Here is an 18,927-nt window from a genome sequence, read left to right on the forward strand (position 1 = left end):
TGCACATACTTAACATGTTGTTCTGAAATCACAGTGGTATAACAGTGTAAATCAAGCTACATACTGTTTTGGTGTTTTGTGGCCTGACAGTTCAGTTTATTTCCCCCAGAAATTACTTTTAAATGAATTAACAGGTTAATGAATTATCACTTTTGTGCCTACTGATCAATTTTTATATCAAAAAGTATAGATATTGCATCAAGTTTGCAAATATTGCTTCAATATCTGTATCATCTATAGATACGTCATAGTATTTATGGCCTGGTACAAATTAGAAGAAAGGGGTGGCCAGAGGCATGGCCGCAACAGCAATCCACTCCAAAAAAGGGCTCCAAACTGGAGCTCTTTCCTGCGAAGCCACCAAGGTGACATTTGCACCCTGGGGCATCACAGTGACATGTCTTGTGCACCGCGCTGTTTGGATGCATCACACATGACACGTCACGGATGAGGGGTCGAGAGTATGTGGTTGCTGCACACTCACGAACCCTAAAATCGCTGCCGGCATACCACAAAGCGCCCATTTGTACCGGGCCTATGTTGGAAGAGGGTTTTTTTAAAATTCAGTATTAAAACTCAGCTACATAGTTTATAATAACCTTAGTGTTTCAAATATGCACTGTCATGAGTTTAGCTTGTCCCAGACATTAGATCTGTACAAAAACAGTGAGATTCCAAACTACTGAGCATTCATACACAGTTTACTCCATTATTTTGAACTGATGAGTGCTTTTCTTTTCTTTACATTTGAATACATAAAAGATTGATGGACTGATGATATTTTAAGTTCCTTTTTAGTTTTAGTTTTGAGCCTTTTGTCACACTACTATAAGGTTTGAAACCTTTTCTCTGTAAGTATGAGAACTAGAAACATTTTGCTTAAATAGAGATTTTCTAGATTGCCCTAGGTGTTGTTTCCAGGGTGGTAATGTTTTGTCAGCAATTTTTACTTTCTAATTTGCATTCAAAAATACAGTTTTAAAGTTTCTGTGTTTTCAGTTTCATCAAGAAAGAGAACTTTTATGTCCAGCAAATATCTGTTTTCCATGAACCCCTCATAACACATGAAAAATGTTGTATGTGCACAACAGGAATTAATAATTAACAATGACTTCCTATTGCTTGTGGGTGCGTTTTTGGCACATATGACAAACAGATGTCATAATTTTCTGCACAGAATTGTGTTTGTCAATTTATTTTCTGTCAAGAGGCTGTAAGATTTTTAACATCTCAACAATGCTCTGATGTATGTTAGGATGAGATATAGTGGGTACATTTCACAACCTCCTTGCAAGAATAAGGCAGCATGCTGGTACATGCTTTCTGAGTAAGCATGGCTAAACAAACCATGGAATTTCTGTCCATGATGTTTGTTGTGAGGTCTGAACCAGATGCTGACATTGTTCTTGGCTAATGACTCTGGCCTGTCATGATAAACAAGCTGTAGATCTTAGGGCCACCATAAGTCAGAAATGATTTTAAAACAACAACAACAACAACAACAACAGATAAAAGAAACAAAAGGTTCCTTCTGCTGGTTGGGCAGCATGCATTAGCGTACTGCTTCATTGTCTGAACATGGTTGTCTGATCATCCTATGGTCAGCCACAGCTGAGTGGGAAATTGAGTTCAGGGTTAATATATCCAGGATATATTCCTTGTCTTGCAGCTTGGCACGTAAGTGTTTGCATGCACAGTCTCTAAAATAAGCAAAAAGCTAAATCACTTTCCACAGAAGTGGTTGTTTTACTGCAAATACTGGAATAAAAATGTGGTTCTTGGCTTCATTTAACCTCCTCCCATCTCCAGAGCACCAATCAATCTCTATAGTGAGTACTCTAGCAGGCAGTTACCCCATCATTACAGTAGAATTGCTCTGCAATATAATAACATTCTTCTTCCTGCTGTAAATCTTGAAATTGAAATGAATGCACATGCACACACACACACACACGGGAATCTGTTTCTAACCAACTGGCACATATTTCCTTTAGCTATGAAAGGCCAACAATTACGCAATAGAAGCATATAGGATCCTGTGGATAGGTTTCATAGCAAGTTCCTGCTTTTGCTTTGAGTGTTGGCAAAATGTTTTGTGACTTCAGATTAGCCATAACCAACAGAGACTTTCCTTTCCTACAAAATAAAGATACGGTCTATAGCTGAAGGCTATTGCATTCAGTAGACAACATACTTTGTGGTTGTCATGCTTCCATGAGTGTATATCTTTTGAGCTTGGCTCATGTTAGGTATAAATAATCAAACTGTATATTTATAGAAGAAAAAGTGGGGAGAGCTTCATGTGTGGTGGGAAAAAAAACTGAAATAAAGTTCAATCATTTCGTGCTTTGATCACATTTTTGGTAAAGGTTTTTAAAATCTGCTGAAATCCTCTTTTTAAAAAGAATAAGAGAAGAGAAAAGAAAAGAAAAGAAAAGAAAGATATAGCTTGTGTTACGCTGGTGGCAAACTGGCATATATTGACCTCATTCTTTGCAAGCTGCAGCCAAATAGAGATGGCGTGTGCAGTCTCTTGGGTTTTCCTGATATCTCCTATGAAAAGACAAATGCCCCCAAGTCTCAAAGCTGGTAAAAGTTACCTTTGAAGACTGCAGCTCCCAGAATTTTCCAGACACCACACATTCTGCAAATTATAGTCCCCAAAACATAACCTTCCCAAACTCTGTTTCACTTGTGCCCATGGCTTTCTCTACCTGTGACAGCAGGTGTTTGGAACCACTTCCATTAATGGATTACTGGTTTGCAGTCATAACAGATCCATTTTCCACTTTGATTTCCACATCTAAGGACTCATTCACACTTACGTTTTTGTACTGAGGAGATCTGAATCTCTACAGTGATGCAATATGAAGTTTACCATGATCAAATCTCTCTGTGGCATTTTTACCCTATTGCTGTTCACATTGCCATCATATCAATTTAAAATGGAGCCTCCATTTTGAACGTGTTTGATTGTTCTCGCCCCCCCTCCCATTGCCAATCAAATTATGCACATCTCTGCATTCTGCTTCCTCTTTTACAGTTGGTGACATACCTCTGCTTCAATTGTTGTGGGTAGTCCAAACACAAAAAAGTGTATAAATGTATAAATAATCCTTCTGATGCTAAGCTCAGGGAAATGGAGGCAGTGGTGGAAATATTGGCAGGTGTCTTCACTGGCAAGACCAGGTAGGATATGTATGGTCCACCCATCTACATATAACCCCTCCCTTCCTGTTTTGGAAGAATCAGTTCAGAATATCCTGAATCAAATCGACAGTGCATTCTCATTTGCAGCCATCTGCATCTTTTCAAAAGACACAGAAAAAACCCTGCTATCAAATTATGGGGTAAGTGGGATTTGAGGCAGGACCCCCCCCCCCCCCTCAGCAGAGTGCACTGAATGCACCTGGTGCAAGTATGAACACCACAGAAATAACCCAGGCTATTTCATAGTATGAATGAGCACTAAGCCAACTTGCCCCGGGAAGAAAAAATATAAAGTACTTTTACTAAGTTAATGCCTTTGGAGGGTGGGGGGACAGGATACTGACCAATAGCTCTACCTAAACTCACTTTCATACATTCACCAGAACATCTGAACAAAGGCTGGGTGCATTGTAAAAGTTCTCAGTCTTTTATATTTGTCCTTATTTTATGTTTTAATTTTGTTGTAAGATGTCTTGAGTCCCATTTTTGGGAGAGGAAGATGAGGGCGTAAGTTAAATAAATAAATAAATAAATAAATAAATGAAATGTACTAACAAGGCTAAAGAATCAGTGCTGACACAGAAACTGGTGAGCCAACATGGGAAGACAGATTTTCCCAGTCCCATCATCCATCATTCTCTCACAGAAATATTTCAGTTTACTTGTATAAGACAACTCGTAAGCCTTGTTTTCATTTTCTGATATTTTGAGCATGGGATCTGAAAGCAACAAAAATAGCAGGGTAAATAAAATCAGTGTAATTTGTTTGCAACCGTGACCTTTATATCCCTGTGGTTTTACTGTGCTCCTCTCCATATTAACAATGAAAAATCCCTTATAGGGCTAGGCAACTATTCTTACATTCTGGATAGCTGAAAGTTAAGCTGTACAAGTCAACTTGCTAGCTAGCCAAGAATAACAGTTTTGCAGGAAGGTACTTTTTTGGTATTCTCACTTTACCAAACAGATCACACTGTTTGCTTTATTTAAAAATAACACTAGCAATAGTCCTGTAGAAGGAGATATTTTAACACTGAATAGCAGTGACCATAGTTTAAATCCACTGCATCTTTTTTACTTCAAAAAAATCTTATTCTTTTAACAGTTATATTAGGCCAACCAGTAGTTTACTGTTTTATTTGTTTTGTTTTGTTTTGTTTGTCTTGTAATAATGTGTATGTGTTAATGTTGTTTAATTAGTTGGTTTTAATTATAATTGATTTAATAATTTTTAAGGGGGGGAGGGAATTTTGATCTACAATGTATTGCATTTTATTGTTGTTAGCCGCCCCGTTTGACCTCAAGGAGCGGGATATAAATAAACTTTTATTATTATTATTATTATTATTATTATAACCAAAAAGACACAAAATTGTATGCAAACATTTGAGATACTCAGTCTAATAAAGAAGTCTGTGAGTTTCAAACTATATGAAGATTTTTGTTATTTGCCATCTAATTGACTTTGATTTGTGACTGTGAATGCGAGAGCCCCAAGATCTCCAGTCATCTACTGCCCTGTTCAGGTCTTTCAGTCTCAGGGCTGTGGCTTCCTTGATTGAATCAACCCATCTGTAATGTGGTTTTCCTCATTTCCTAGCGCCTTCCGGTTTGCTCAGTATTGATAGCCCTCAATTTCCAAGGGGATGGCTTTTTTTCAAAACAGAGTGTAAAGGTTTATAGTATTGCATCTTTGCAGCAAGCTGAGAGTGATTCCAATTCAAAGCTAAGACTACTGGGTCATATGAGGTGTCCTATTTGTGTATCCATAGACACATCCTGCCATTACATCTCAAGACAGTGGTGTGCAGATGAAATGACTTAAAGATCAAGACATAATACAGTTATTAGTCTATAGAAGATTAGACCCATTGAATTGGTAAAATTTACATAAGTGTTAACTTATCAAGTTTACATTAATTGAAAAGGCACACTGACCTTGGGATTTAGGCATCAATCTGAGATGGACCAATCCTTTCAATTTCTTCCCTCACTCCTCCTTGTTAGTTCGTTGGCCCACCAGAGAAATGGTATGGGAGACACAGAGCCTTGGGTGATAAAGACTGGAAGTAGCTGCCTCTCAAAAAAATAACTACCTTTCACTAAGGAAAGATAAGTGTGTTGGGTAGGTGGCTTTCTTTTGAAAAAGGCAGAAGATTAAAGGGGGGGACATGGAAACCAGGCAGGAGATAAACACAAGTAGAGAGAAAGTAAGTAGTAGTTTAGAAAGGAGCTATTGTCAACTTTGGGACAGGGAGGGGGATTAAATACTAATTTGCATTGAACTTTAATTCAGGCTTCTCAAAGAACAAGGAAAAAAGGAAGGTGAGGAAAAGATTCCAGTGTTTCTCCTGCCTGATTGTGTAACATCTTGCATGATGAAGAAATCTGAGTATCTCAGAAGTTTGTATTCAATTTTATGTCTTTGTTTTTGGTCCTAAGACATTTATACAATATAGACTTTTGAATTCTTCTTGAACATTGTTCTTAATGTGGTTTTACATTAAACTAAGGGTAGGCAAAGTACAGCCTGGGGATACCAAGGCTAATCCTAACCCCCCTCCATGAACTTCTCGAAAAACTGATGCTTTCTCCCATATATATATATATATATATAGCACTGCTTCTAGAAGTCTCCAGAAGTTTAATAATTAATTAATTAATTATATATTGTGCCCTATTCGTGGCACAGGACTTAAGACAACTGGCAACAAGTTCATCTAAAGTCATATTACACAAAAGGTTTTTTTAAACAACAACAACAACAACAAAACACATAGTTAAAACACTTTAAAGCACATTTAAAGCATAACACAGCATATTGAAAACACCCTTCTGCCACATGATTTAAGAACCAAAGTTCTTCCTAAATGAAATGGTATTTGCCTACTGGCAGAAGGAGAATAGAGATTGGAGTCCTCCTTGTAGACCTCCTGTGGAGGAGAGTGCCGCAGCCTGAGAGAAGACACTGAGAAGGACCTGTGATTCTTCTTTTTAATATGTTACAGGCCCTGTGCCTTCTAACAGCAAAATGCCATTTTCAAAACTGGAAGTAGACATCCAGAAACTTCTGGTTTAATTTTTCTTTGTTGGAGGGCATTTTCTGGAGTCCATGGACAGCAGGAGGCTCCAGGGGGTGAAAATTGGCTCCTGAAGCAATCATAGTTTCCCATCCGTACATTAAATAAAAGCTTTTTTTTAATGAATGTGTTATAAAATACAATACATTGCATAATGCAACTTGTTTCATATACCACCAACTGCAGTGTTTTACTCATTCATGTTCCCTAGTGCTAGAAGCTGTTTGAAAAATGTGTGTGTGTGTATGTCCAGATACCCCCCAGATGTTCAGAGCTATGCCAATAGCTTCCTAGATACTGACCAAAATGCCAGTGACATTACAAACATGTCACTGGCAACATTACAAACATGTCACTGGTCTCAATATCAGTTATTGCACCCCTGCAATAGGTCTGGCTCAGTGTCCTGCATTTCAGTGTTCTGCTGAAGTACTGTATTCATTTATTTTCTATACAGTATTTTTTGTACAACCCTAGATCTGGGATTCTCAGTGTCATCCACAAAAAGATGTAAAATCATCAAATACAAGAACAATAAAACAGTGGGAAATCTGAAACAAATTAAAACAGCCATAAAGAATAAAACCAGGGTAAAGCAAATAACGACAACAACACAAGGGTGTAGGAAGCACTGACATGCTTTTAAAACTGCAGGACTAAATGACTGAGAGAAAAAAGAGACTTCCCCCTGACTCTGGCGGGTTACAGACCGCCCTCAAGCGGCCGTTCGCCCGCCGCTGCCATTCGCTGTGGAGGGAAGCCCCAGCGGCCAGACCGCGAGGCTTCCTGGCGCAGCAAAAAAGGAGCGCCGAAATGGCATTCCTTTTCAAAACGTGGAAGTGGTGCCGTGAGGGGCGAATGCGCCCTCACGGCGTCGCTTCCGCCGCGACACGTCTGGACGCTATGCGTCCAAGATGTCAAAATGGCAGTGCCCATGTGGATGGGCGTCGCCATTTATGATGCACTCCGCGCGTGTTGGGGCCGGGGCCGGTTAGGAAGGGGCGACTCTTCCTAATCCTACCATGCCCCTTCCTAATCCTAGCACGCACGGAGCGAGTCATAAGAGGCGGTTTGTAACCTGCCATTGTCTTCAGGGAAATTTCTGGCTTTATCTGCTCAACCCATTGTTTTTTTTTTTGTTCTTGGCTGTCTATGGTACCCTCAGCACTCTTCTCTATTACTACATCTCAGAGGAATTGATTTTCCTTTTATCGGATTTCTTCACTGTCCAACTCTTGCATCTACACATGGTGATAAGGAATATAGCAGCTTGGACAATTCTGACTTTAGTGTTCAGTTACAATTTAGGATCTTGTCTGGTTCTTTCATAGCTGGCTTTCCCATTTTGAGTCTACCCTTTCCCTCCACCACTCCCTTCTCCTTCTGTGTCATGTCTTTTTAGATTGTAAGCCCGAAGGCAGGGATCCGTCTAACTAAAAAGATTGCATGTACAGCGCTGTGTAAATTTACAGCGCTTCATAAATAAAGGTTAATAATAATAATAATTATTATTATTATTCTGATTTCTTGGCTGCAGTCTGAATTCTGATCAATATTTGAACCAAGATATGGGAAATCTTAAACTATTTCAGTTGTCCAAAGACTTTATAACATGGGGAAATGTGGGAGTTTAAACTGACTATAAGCTGTAAAAATTGCACGATTGCGGTGGTTTTTCACATGACATCACGATTAAAGTGGACTTATCCCGCCAATAACCAGGGAAATCTCTTAAATGATTTGTTTCTGGTTATTACCTGGTTATTTTGGGATAAGTCCTCTTTTAATCATGATGTGCATGAAAATCTTCACCGCGATAATGTGGTTTTTATGGATTATTGTCAGTTTAAACCCCTGCTTTCCTCCCAATTTCCCTCATATGATAAGTTATTTGTATACAGGAGTTCCTCTGTGGTCATTATTTTTGTTTTCTTTATGTTAACCATTAAGCCTACTTTTGCACTTTCTTCTCAGTAATTGTTCCAAATCTGAGATGTTTTCTGCTAGTACAGTGCACCTGTGTCATATGTGGGTGCGCCGTATGTGGCTTTCAACATACACTGGAAGCCACACTGGAAAAAGCCCTTGCATGCCCCAGAAGAAGCCTCCAGCATATGCGGTATTTCCCTTACATAGGGGGTCCGGAATGGATCCCCTGCGTAAGGGAAGGGCCCACTGTAATATGGTGTTATCTGCATATTTTAGATTGTTGGTATTCCTTCTACCTGTCTTTACTCCTCCTTCTGAGTCTAAACCTGCTCTTCTTATAATATTCTCAGCATACAAGTTGAACAAATAAGGTGATAGGATGCAGTCTTTCCTGACCCCTTTGGCAATTTGGAACCATTGTGTTCCTCTGAATTCTGTTCGAACAGTAGCTTCTTGTCCCAAGTACAGATCAAGACTATCAGATGTACTGGTACTCCCATGTCCCAAGTGCCATCCATAGTTTTTCATGATCTATGCAATCAAATGCATTGCTATTGTCTATAAAGTGCATGCTGATTATCTTCTGGAATTCCTCCATGTGCTTTTGCCCTAATATGTGCTTTTCCTCTAATGCTTAGGTTCCCTTCAAAATTCTGTTTTCTATTTTCCATTATGTTATGAGGGGAGCATTTTTAGTGGCAAGCTGGTGGCTGATAAGGGGAGGTAGCTGGCTTTTCCTGCATCTTATTGTGAGGTTTCTGGATAAGATGGATTATATATAGCCAGTTTGGTCTGGCTTCAGAGTGGTTGTGGGATGGAAACAGCTTTGATCACCTTGATGGATGATCTATGCCAGGAACTAGAGAAAATAGTATCTCTGTTAGTTTTTCATGACCTTTAGGTAACTTTCAATGCCAGGCAGTTGCCATGGTGTTTCTTTTTTGGGATGTGATTTGAAGGACATTGTTTTACATTGGCGCCAATCCTTTTTTGTAGCGTGCATTCAATAGGCAGTACTGGGAGTGCATGCTGTTGTTCATTGTGAAATAAATAAATAAATAAATAAGAAATGTAGTTTCTTGCCAATTCTAATACTAATAACTTTAGCTAGTATTCCAGGTAGCCTGAGTGTCTTAGACCAGTGATGGCGAACCTATGGCACGTGTGCCAGAGGTGGCACTCAGAACCCTCTCTGTGGGCACATGTGCCATTGCCCCAGCACAGAGTTTGTTACTAGAAAGCCAGAGGGACATGGCACTTTGCAATAAATAAGTGGGTTTTGGGTTGCAGTTTGGGCACTCGGCCTCTAAAAGGTTCACCATCACTGTCTTAGACTATTTGCAAATATTTGGAGCTTCCTTATAGATTTTTCTTTTGGATGGGCAATTCTCATGTGCAACTTGTGAACATACTGGGGAGTTGAATTAAGGGAGGAAGAAATCCTAACCAGTTTTGAGGTGGGAAGTGATAAAAGCAGGGGATGTGTTCTTGTTCCCCGAACAAGACATAAAGCAGCTCAGGTTAAGATTATCCTCCCTGTAAATTTTGATCACCAAAATTGACACAAAGAAAGAAATGCTCAGTCTCAGATAGTCTTAGTATTAGCCAATACTATTCTCCCGCCTCTTCATTCTTTTAGTTTCCATGGAAGCCTATATCTAATGATAATCTGGAAAGTTGGCAGCCATTACTCCACCATCTGTAAAGGATAAAGCTCTGTACAACTTTGGGTCTTGTAATACTTACCAAGAGCTATTTCTTCAGAAGCAGATAAATTGAATACTACAATAGCAATTAGTTCTGAGGATATGGCAAATGCCAGCATTAGTTTCAATTAGAACTTGGAAATAATGAGTCACAGGCAATGTAGATTGCTAATAACCAGTTACATTTTGGTAATAAGGCTAGAACAAAGTCACTTTTTTTAAAAAAATGAGCAAAAGTGATATTTCTTGGGGAGGTAATAAGTAGTAGATTGTAATTACTTTCCCAAAATTTTAAAGGACATTGCAGAGTGATTTTAACAGGAATTTTCCAGGTTTATGGCATTCTCTTATCATTCCTAAGTTTTTCATCTTAAAAAAACCAAACAAAAAGTAATTTAAAAAGTAGTGGGTAACACAAAAAGCAGTGCAACTAGTTACTTTTTCAGCAGTGTCCCAAATAACTACATTGATTTACTTTCCAAGCATGGGAAGAAATAACAGGGAAGAATTATTTTTAACTAGTAACTTTCAAAGCTTCAGTAAGTTCATAGGTATATGTAACACAATGAAAACTGCATTTTTTCCTGAAATAGTGTTGCCTAGTTTACAAAATAATATTCGATAGATACATGCACCTCAGGAAAAATCTCGGCTCCTGTAACCTGAGGTAGTGAATCTTATGAATTCATTTTTAGAACCAGCATCAAAGCTTCTACTAAATCTCTTTCCTAAGATACCTGATTTAACTTTCCTCTTCTGAATCCACTTTCTCTAGTGATTAAGCACATTTGGATTATTTTCCCCACTTAAGAAATGCATTTGTTTATCTAATTTCAGAATTGGGGGGGGGGCATCCTGAAAGTTTCCCTACTCCTGGTCTCTCCTAGGAGCGTTGTTCTCTACTGAGTAAATGAAACAAAGAGTACTGCAGAAACTTAAAACCTGGCAAATCTGGAGACCAGGGTTCAATTCCCCACTTGGCCATAAAACCCACTTGATGACCTTGGGGAAGTCAAATGCTCTCAGCTTCAGGAAGGCAATGGCAAACCTCTGAAGAAATCTTGCCAAGAAAATCCCATGATAGGTTTGCCTTAAGGTCACTATAAGTCAGAAGCGACTTGAAGGCACACGACAACAACAATAAAGTATTTAGGGTGTCACAGGACTATGTTGTGTTTAATATGCCTAACCCTCTGGAAATTCATACTGAGAAAGTCAGTTTCTGGTTTCAACATGTTATTTTTTAATATTATACAAGGCAGTGTACCTGTTTTACCTCCTCCTCCTCCTCCTCCTCCTCCTCCTTCTTTTTTTGCCAAAAAAGTGATTTTCGGAACTTGGAGGGAGTTACAAAAACAGATTTGGGACCCACATGTGTTCTAAATAACTTCAGGATTTACTTTCCAAACACCAGAAGAAATCACAAAGAAGCAGTTTGCTGACCCCGGTTTAGCTCAGGGCAGTGATTGGCACTGACTCTCTGGGGCATCAGAGGGGAGTCTTTTTCTGTCTCCATATGCTGAGTATGGAACCTGAGATCATTTGTCTGTGAAGGGATGTGTTTGGACCATTGCGATATCCAAAAATGTATTAGAAATATAACACATTGTTAATGTATTGTCATTGGAGTTTGTCACATGGGTTATCCCATGAAAATTGCGCATTCATGATTAAGATTTTCACCCAACGTCATGGATAAAGTACCATTATTCTGGGAATATCCTGCGAAAATTGCACAACTGTGATAAAGTTTTTCACACGACATTGCAATCAAAAGTGATTAAAGCATCATTAACCAGGGAATAACCAGGCAATAAACAGCAACAAATCATTCACGGGACAATCCTGTGAATGATTTGCTGCTGTTTATTGACTGGTTATTCCCAGGATAATGACTGCTGTGTGAGAAAATATTAATAGTAATTGGGTGATTTTCATGGGATAAGCCCCATTTAAACTTCCAATTTTACTGCATATGATAAACTCCATAGTCTGGGCCTAGTGTCTTCTCAGTAGATGAAAAAAGGTTGTTGGGAATTGGAATAGCATTCCAGTGGTCAAAGGGTAAAATTTAATTGCTCCTCACTACAAAAAGCAGAAGCAAAACAAGTATGTGCAAAATAAATCTGTATATGCAATTAATGCTAAAAAATAATTTGTGCAGATTGAAGAACTAGTGAAAAATTGATTTGTTTAGAGCTAGAATTTTAGTTAGGTATGTGTGTATCTTATAAAGCATGAAATATACAAGGATCTGGCATGTGTTGGTTATTATTCCTTTCTCTCTATCTATTGTTGTTCCGGATCATGAACCTTAAGAAGGCTGAGTATGCAAAGAGTGTCAGAGATCGGCCATGAAAAACCTTGCCCTGTGGTTTCTTTTGTGGGGGAATCATTTTTTTGAGATGCAAGATATTTAGTGCTCAAATCAGCCTCTGTGTTGGCTTGAAATGAAGAACATCATGATAAGGAGAAACATGGCTGTTCCTGTATGCAAGAAGGGTGCTGATGGTGAGGAGTGGGTGTTAACTTATAATATTGATTATGTATCTCTTCTTTTGCAGAGAGATGGTCAATGCATGGTTTTCTGAGAGAGTTCATACCATTCCAGCATGCAAAGAAGGCACCAAAAACCATAGTGAAGCTTGTTCTTGTTCCAGTCACCAGACAACACGGGCAGAGAGCACTAATCCCACACCACCAACAAGGAAGATATCTGCTTCTGAATTTGACAGACCTCTTAGGCCCATTGTTGTCAAGGATTCTATTGGAACAGTGAGTTTCCTATCAGATTCAGAGAAGAAGGATCAGATGCCTCTCCAGTCTCGGACACTTAGGACTGAAGCAGGGGATCAGTGCACAAGACTCTTAGAACTGGTGAAGGATATTTCTAGTCATTTGGATGTCACAGCCCTTTGCCACAAAATTTTCTTGCACATCCACGAACTTATAGCTGCTGACCGCTACTCCCTCTTTCTGGTCTGTGAGGATAGTTCCAATGAGAAATTTCTTATCAGCAGACTGTTTGATGTTGCTGAAGGTTCCACTTTAGAAGAAGCTTCCAACAACTGCATCCGTTTGGAATGGAACAAAGGAATTGTAGGCCATGTTGCAGCTTTAGGCCAGCCTTTGAATATCAAGAATGCTTATGAGGTAAACAAAGAATGCCTCTCTGTGTTTGGTTTGTGTCTGTGTGCATTTTATCAAGAGGGACTAGTTTAAAATAAATCACAAGAATAACAACAAAAATACCTTCTCAGGGTAGACAATCACCAAATCTCAACCATGGCCCAACTACCTAGCTACAGTTGACAGTTGTGGTTCCCTAGGATATTAGGCAAGCAATTCATCTTTTCCAGTTCTGCTACCTAAAATCTTTCAATCAGAAATACTACAGATTGAACTTGGTTCCTTATATATGCAACATAGGGAATCTGTCATTGTGTTGTGATCACTAGAAACTTTAATGATTTTATCCCTCTGCCCCAGATAAAATACCTGGTACTACAACTATATGATAGTGATGGGACATACATAACTTACATGGCATAGATGGTTACACTGCATAAAGTGGCCACTGAATGCAACTAGCAATTTGTTGCTCATTTTGCTCCAAGTTCTTTTGGATAGATGTTTCTAGCTGTCTTCTGTCAGGCACTGAGGTAAGAGTGCTTAGTAGTACAAAGTTGTTAGTGTTAGGCAATGAGGCAGATCAAATACTTCATACCAAAATATCCAATTGGCTTAGAGTGTATAAAGAAAGGAAAAGGTTACCTAGGCTGCATCCACATTGCAGAGGTTTGACATGACTTTGCATCTCTTCTTTTGCTCATTGGCCACCAGAAATGTTTTAGGATTCTGTGCTATGGAATTCTGGGAATTATAGTTTTTTGTGGCACCAGAAGTCTGCTCTGATGGTACAACAAATATAATTCCCAGCATTCCATAGCATTGAAACATGGTAGTTAAAGGGGTATCAAACTGGATTATTTCTGTAGCGTGGATACAACACTAATGGGTTGAAGATTTGGATTCTGTTTTATTGTTCCATAACCCAGGAAAAAGAAGAATTTATGTACTTATGACATTGAAAGTCCATTTTTTTTTTTAGTTTAGAAAAACTGTGTAAAAGTGATACCTATAGAGAATCGTGATCAGTGTTCTGGTTACATGGAAGAGCAAAAACACATGCAGTTCCTGAACTACAGCTTGGGAAAGTTGCTTTTTATTGGGGGGGGGGGTACTATATCTTTCAGAGGAGTCCTGTTGGCTGGAGGATTCTGGCAAAAGCAGTTCCATAGTATTCCAAACTTTGGCCTAAACCTGTGGAGTCTTGATTTAGGACAAAAGCCCTCAAGCTTTTTTGAAAGGATCATTTAAACCATTTTTAAGGACCATTTGAAACTTTGGACAGTTTCTACAGACCACTTACTTAAAAAAGAAAAAAAATCAAAGCATGTACACAGCTAGTGCTATAACATATTTTTGTAGCAGTGACATCAATATCATTCTAGCTGTGACATCAATATCAGTGTCATATTGTGAACAAAATAGGCCCTACTGAAAATGGTGCCTTTAACTAGTAGTTTTAATTGACTTGGCAGACCATCATGGTACCAAGGCCTTATTAGTCTCTTTGATAATCCATCCTAATCCAGTGTCTTCAGTATTGCTCCTCAGAAAAAAGAAGAAGTCCAAAGTCAAGTACAGATATTCTGGACTGGTTTGAGCTCATTTGACCACTAGAAATCTGCAAATCTTAGTTAGAGAACTTTTGATTTAGTGCATCATCTCAACTTTGCTCTCAGTACCTGAGAAGCAAAGAGCAGTGACTCTTAATGTCCATCCCTATAAATCTGGAAACTGCTTGTACTGTGAACTCAATAGAAAGGGCCAGTAAGACAACAGTATTGTATGTTAGTTTTGGTATTATTATTATTATTCACTTGCTAATACAAGTTTAATCATGGTTCTTCATACATGACACATAATAATCCAGACAGAGATATAGCTTCTGAGAATATTTTTTAATGTTAACACCTTCATCAGGCTTTTAAGGTGAGGTGGCTAAACATTTTTTTTCTATGCCATTTTTTTTGCTGTTTAACATGAATACTGCTTTTAACATATATAATATGACATGAGTTATGCACAATATGTATATAGTTGAGTCCGTGCTGTGTAACAGTGGAAGATTTTGGCATTTTCCCCCCTGAAATGGGTGGAGATGATCTTTTTAGCACAACAGTACTGTGTTTAGTAAACTTTACCCTTATTCTCAAGAACAGATAATCTCCTAAAAATAGTTGTGCTTTGGGAAATGAACATATGGTCATGAGTATTCATAGGGGAGGGTGGGTAGTATATCACTGGTTTGGAGAACCTTATCTGTATATATGTGATAGGATTTATTTCATAAAGGATTTATTTCAGCCATCACTTTGTGAAATATAAATGTTAGGAAAAAGTGCCAAAAAGAACTTTTGGTAATGAAACTCAAGGCATTTCATCCTCAGCAACTTTGCCAAGTCTCTTATCGAGGTGTTTTGAAATTACCATAATGACCTTTCCATCCCCCCCCCTTTTTTGGGGGGTCTTTATATATATAATCTTTATTACTTAGAAAAAAAGTCATTAAAAACAAAGAAAACAAAAACAGTATAAAGGGTAAAATGAGAAATTTGTGGTTTCAAATTTTATATTGGCCTTTCCATTTTCCATTTTTGTTTAGCTCTTTTTGTAATGTATTTTGTTTTAAATAAATTGTTTGATGCTTTAGGAAGAGTTTGGCCTTGTCTGCACTGGCCAAATAAAGCATCCTTCTCCCGTTCTCTTTGCCAGGAGTCTGTACAATGCACAGCTCAAACCATGGTTTTGTTGCAAACAGTCTGGCCCATTCAACACCACACCTGAGGTATACTCCCCACACTTACTACAGAGTAAAATTACTGACCTTTTACTTTGGATCTTCCCAAAGATACAGAGCCCTCCATTGTGACACCTATTGGTTATTCACAACGTGCCCCACTGTACTGGCCAGTGTGGCCACTTTGTGTCAAGTCTCTCACTCTGAGGTACAAAGAATTGTCCAAACTTTAAAACTGAGGTATACTGGAGGTATACAGCCATGTGATCAGCATTGGGCACCTAGTTTTGACCTCAGAGCAAGTGATGTGTCACAGTGGAGGCTGTGCCAAGCAGCACAATGGGATGTGTTGTAAACAGCCACCTTGTGTTAGAATTAGAATGTAATGGGAGGACATTGAGGTGGGTCCAGGTTTCCTTCATTCTGGTGTATTCTGGCCCATGCAGTCAAGGCCCATGTCCTAAAATGTGGTTAGACATTCCTTAAATAATTATTACAGGAATATTTTCTCATAAAGGAAGTTTTATTAGTAAGAGGAACAATTAGTACTGTAGTTCTCAATCACTGATCCTTCAAATGTTTGGGACTTCAGGTCCAAGGATCTGATCATTAGCCATTCTTTTTTGGGCTTGTGGGAATCAAAGTTCAGAACATCTGGAGAACCAAAGGTTGGGAGCAGAAATACACAGAGCTTTTGAGAAAATGTCTATAATATGTACACAGTTGTATATTTTCTGCTTTTGACAGGATCCTCGATTCAATGCAGAAGTGGACCAAATAACAGGCTACAAAACACAGAGCATCCTTTGTATGCCAATTAAGAATCACAGAGAAGAGGTAAAGTGGTGGAGTATCAGTCTTTTTCTCTGTTACAGCATTTCCTGCTTTGTTAATTCCTTAAAACTGTTTTCAGCTTTCAGGCTCTGTCCCAAAGTACAACATTGTTTGTTCTTTCTTTTGGCTTTTCTCTTTATAAAAGAAAGACTGTCTGCATATGTTCCATAGAGTACAGTTTTGACCTCCTCCATAAACTATGCAGAATTGAAATGCAGCCAAGGGTTTTTTTCCCCCTCCTTCAGTGTTGTCATTTTCAAATTAGCATTAACCATTTTTGGCAGTGTCAGTGTGTCTGCATTTTGGGTTTTCTTCTTTGTTTTTGCAAAGTATCCAACTTTTATTTTGTTTCATTCATTCTTCCTTTTTAGTTCAACTAGAATTGTATTATAAACAAATTTTACATTCGCAGAAAATATATTCCTAAATAAGACTTCAGATGAAATGAACCTCATATACAACCCGGTTTATAGTCTAAAGAAAGAGTAGAGCAGAATGAGCTATATAAGAAAATTATATAGCATTATTTTTAAAAATTGATATAATAAAAAAAACCAGAGATTTAATAGATTTTAGAAGACCCTTTCAAATTAAGAAAAACTCCCCACAAAATACCGGAGATTAATATAAGCTACTTTTTCATTTGTACTGTATATTTAAATTTATTATTTTCAAGTAAACTTACTGATTTTTGATTGTTATTAAATATGTGTGCATGTGTGTACAGACATATGCACATTTATACAACAGTAATTGAAATCCCTGTAATAGGTTCATTTTAGGGTCACCATAAGTCAGAAACAACTTGAAGGCACACAGCAACAACAAAACATTTGAACAATAAAAAGCATAAAATCACTACCAACTAACCATTAGTCTAAATCTAAAACCAATATAGATTGTAACTGAATTTACAATTTTAAATAATTTCAAGACATTAAAGATATTTTAAAAGTATTTTTAAATGCCTAGGCTTAAGTTAAAATCATATCCAAGCTTATTTAAGAAGAATCCCCAGTGAATTCAGTGGAATTAACTTCTGATAAAAGTGCATAAAACTGTGTCATTAGTCATCTTTCAGCATAAGGGTAGGTTTCCAATTTGTATGTTTAGCTGTTAAATTACATTTCATCTCAGTTTTGCTGTCCATTAACCCAGCTTTTGGAAATTCTTCAGTTTGCCTTGGATTTCATCATCCAGAGTAACTGGATATTTTCTGTAAATCTGGCTACTTTTTGGTCTGTTCATGACTGATTCTGGTTCAACAGCAACAACAATAATAATGTGACCTGAATATTTAATAACTTAATCTGTAATCTTTCTGCACCACATATCAAGATCAAGAGGTACTACCCGTTGTTCTCTACTATCCAGCAGTATAAAACATAGAGGGATAATTCTCTAACATTGCAGAGAAAACAAAACTTGAAAAAACTAATGCCAAGAGGCAGTATGATAGCCATGTTAAATACTTCAAAGGATATCATGTAGAAGATGGAACAAGCTTGTTTTCGGTTGTTCCAGAGACTAGAACATGAAGCAGTGGTTTCAAATTACAAGAAAAGAGATTCCATCTAAACATTAGGAAGAAGGACTGTAATAGAATGGATAACAATCAAGAGAAAAATAGACTTCCTCAGGGGGTGGTGAATTCTCCTTCTTTAAATGGAGGTTAGCTGGCCATCTCTTGGAACTGCTTTAGTTGTGCATTCTTGTATGATGTGGAGTTGGACTAGCTATCTCTTGGGATCCTTCTGACTATGATTCTATGATCTTTTTTTTTTTTTTGGGGGGGGGGGGAGTCCCAAAATCTCTAGATTGCAATGCCAACAGCTATTATGGCTGGCAGATTCTGGGAGCTGTAGTCTGAAAAAGTAACTTCTCCAGGTTCTGGAAATAATACCAAGGCAGTCTGGAGTAGGTTACCTCAAGAGCTTAGCCTAAATGTTTAATTCTGAAATTATATTGTATCTTGAAATGCATGAGCTACTCTTCTTTCTTACTTTTTTTCATAACATATCTTCTCCGTTGCCATTAGAAGTGCCGTCCTCCCCCCTTTGTTTGTGCTTGGCAGGCGCTAAAGCTGGCCCTGTGTCAATGGAGCAGACCATTGCATATGGTGATGCCTGGCGTCGGAAGTCTGGTGCATGAGGCCCATGTTTTACTCAGGATGGGCTTTCTTTAGACAAGCAGGCTGGAAGAAAAAATGATTGTGTCAGGCCTTTGGCTTGCAAGTCTACATTTCCCACTAACATTAACGAGGCTTGGCCTGTAACTATCATCTAGTCTGCCATCTTTGATG

At 38.2% G+C, this 18,927-nt stretch overlaps 1 protein-coding gene across 7 annotated transcripts in view; it reads left to right on the forward strand.

Annotated features, from left to right (window-relative positions):
- PDE5A (phosphodiesterase 5A) overlaps positions 1 to 18,927 on the forward strand; it is a 95,411-nt gene that overhangs the window by 15,383 nt on the left and 61,101 nt on the right. For 6 of the 7 annotated variants that reach the window (XM_089525874.1, XM_089525876.1, XM_089525881.1 and 3 more), the window contains exons 2-3: positions 12,490 to 13,078; positions 16,539 to 16,628. In XM_089525874.1, the coding sequence (XP_089382000.1) occupies positions 12,490 to 13,078; positions 16,539 to 16,628 (679 nt within the window). The remainder of the gene's footprint in view (positions 1 to 12,489; positions 13,079 to 16,538; positions 16,629 to 18,927) is intronic. The other variant, XM_089525878.1, reaches the window with a different exon arrangement.

Source organism: Sceloporus occidentalis, unplaced genomic scaffold (assembly GCF_023333645.1).
Source record: "Sceloporus occidentalis isolate IW3139 unplaced genomic scaffold, rSceOcc1.0.p SCAF_5, whole genome shotgun sequence".
In the NCBI taxonomy this organism is placed as follows: domain Eukaryota; kingdom Metazoa; phylum Chordata; class Lepidosauria; order Squamata; family Phrynosomatidae; genus Sceloporus; species Sceloporus occidentalis.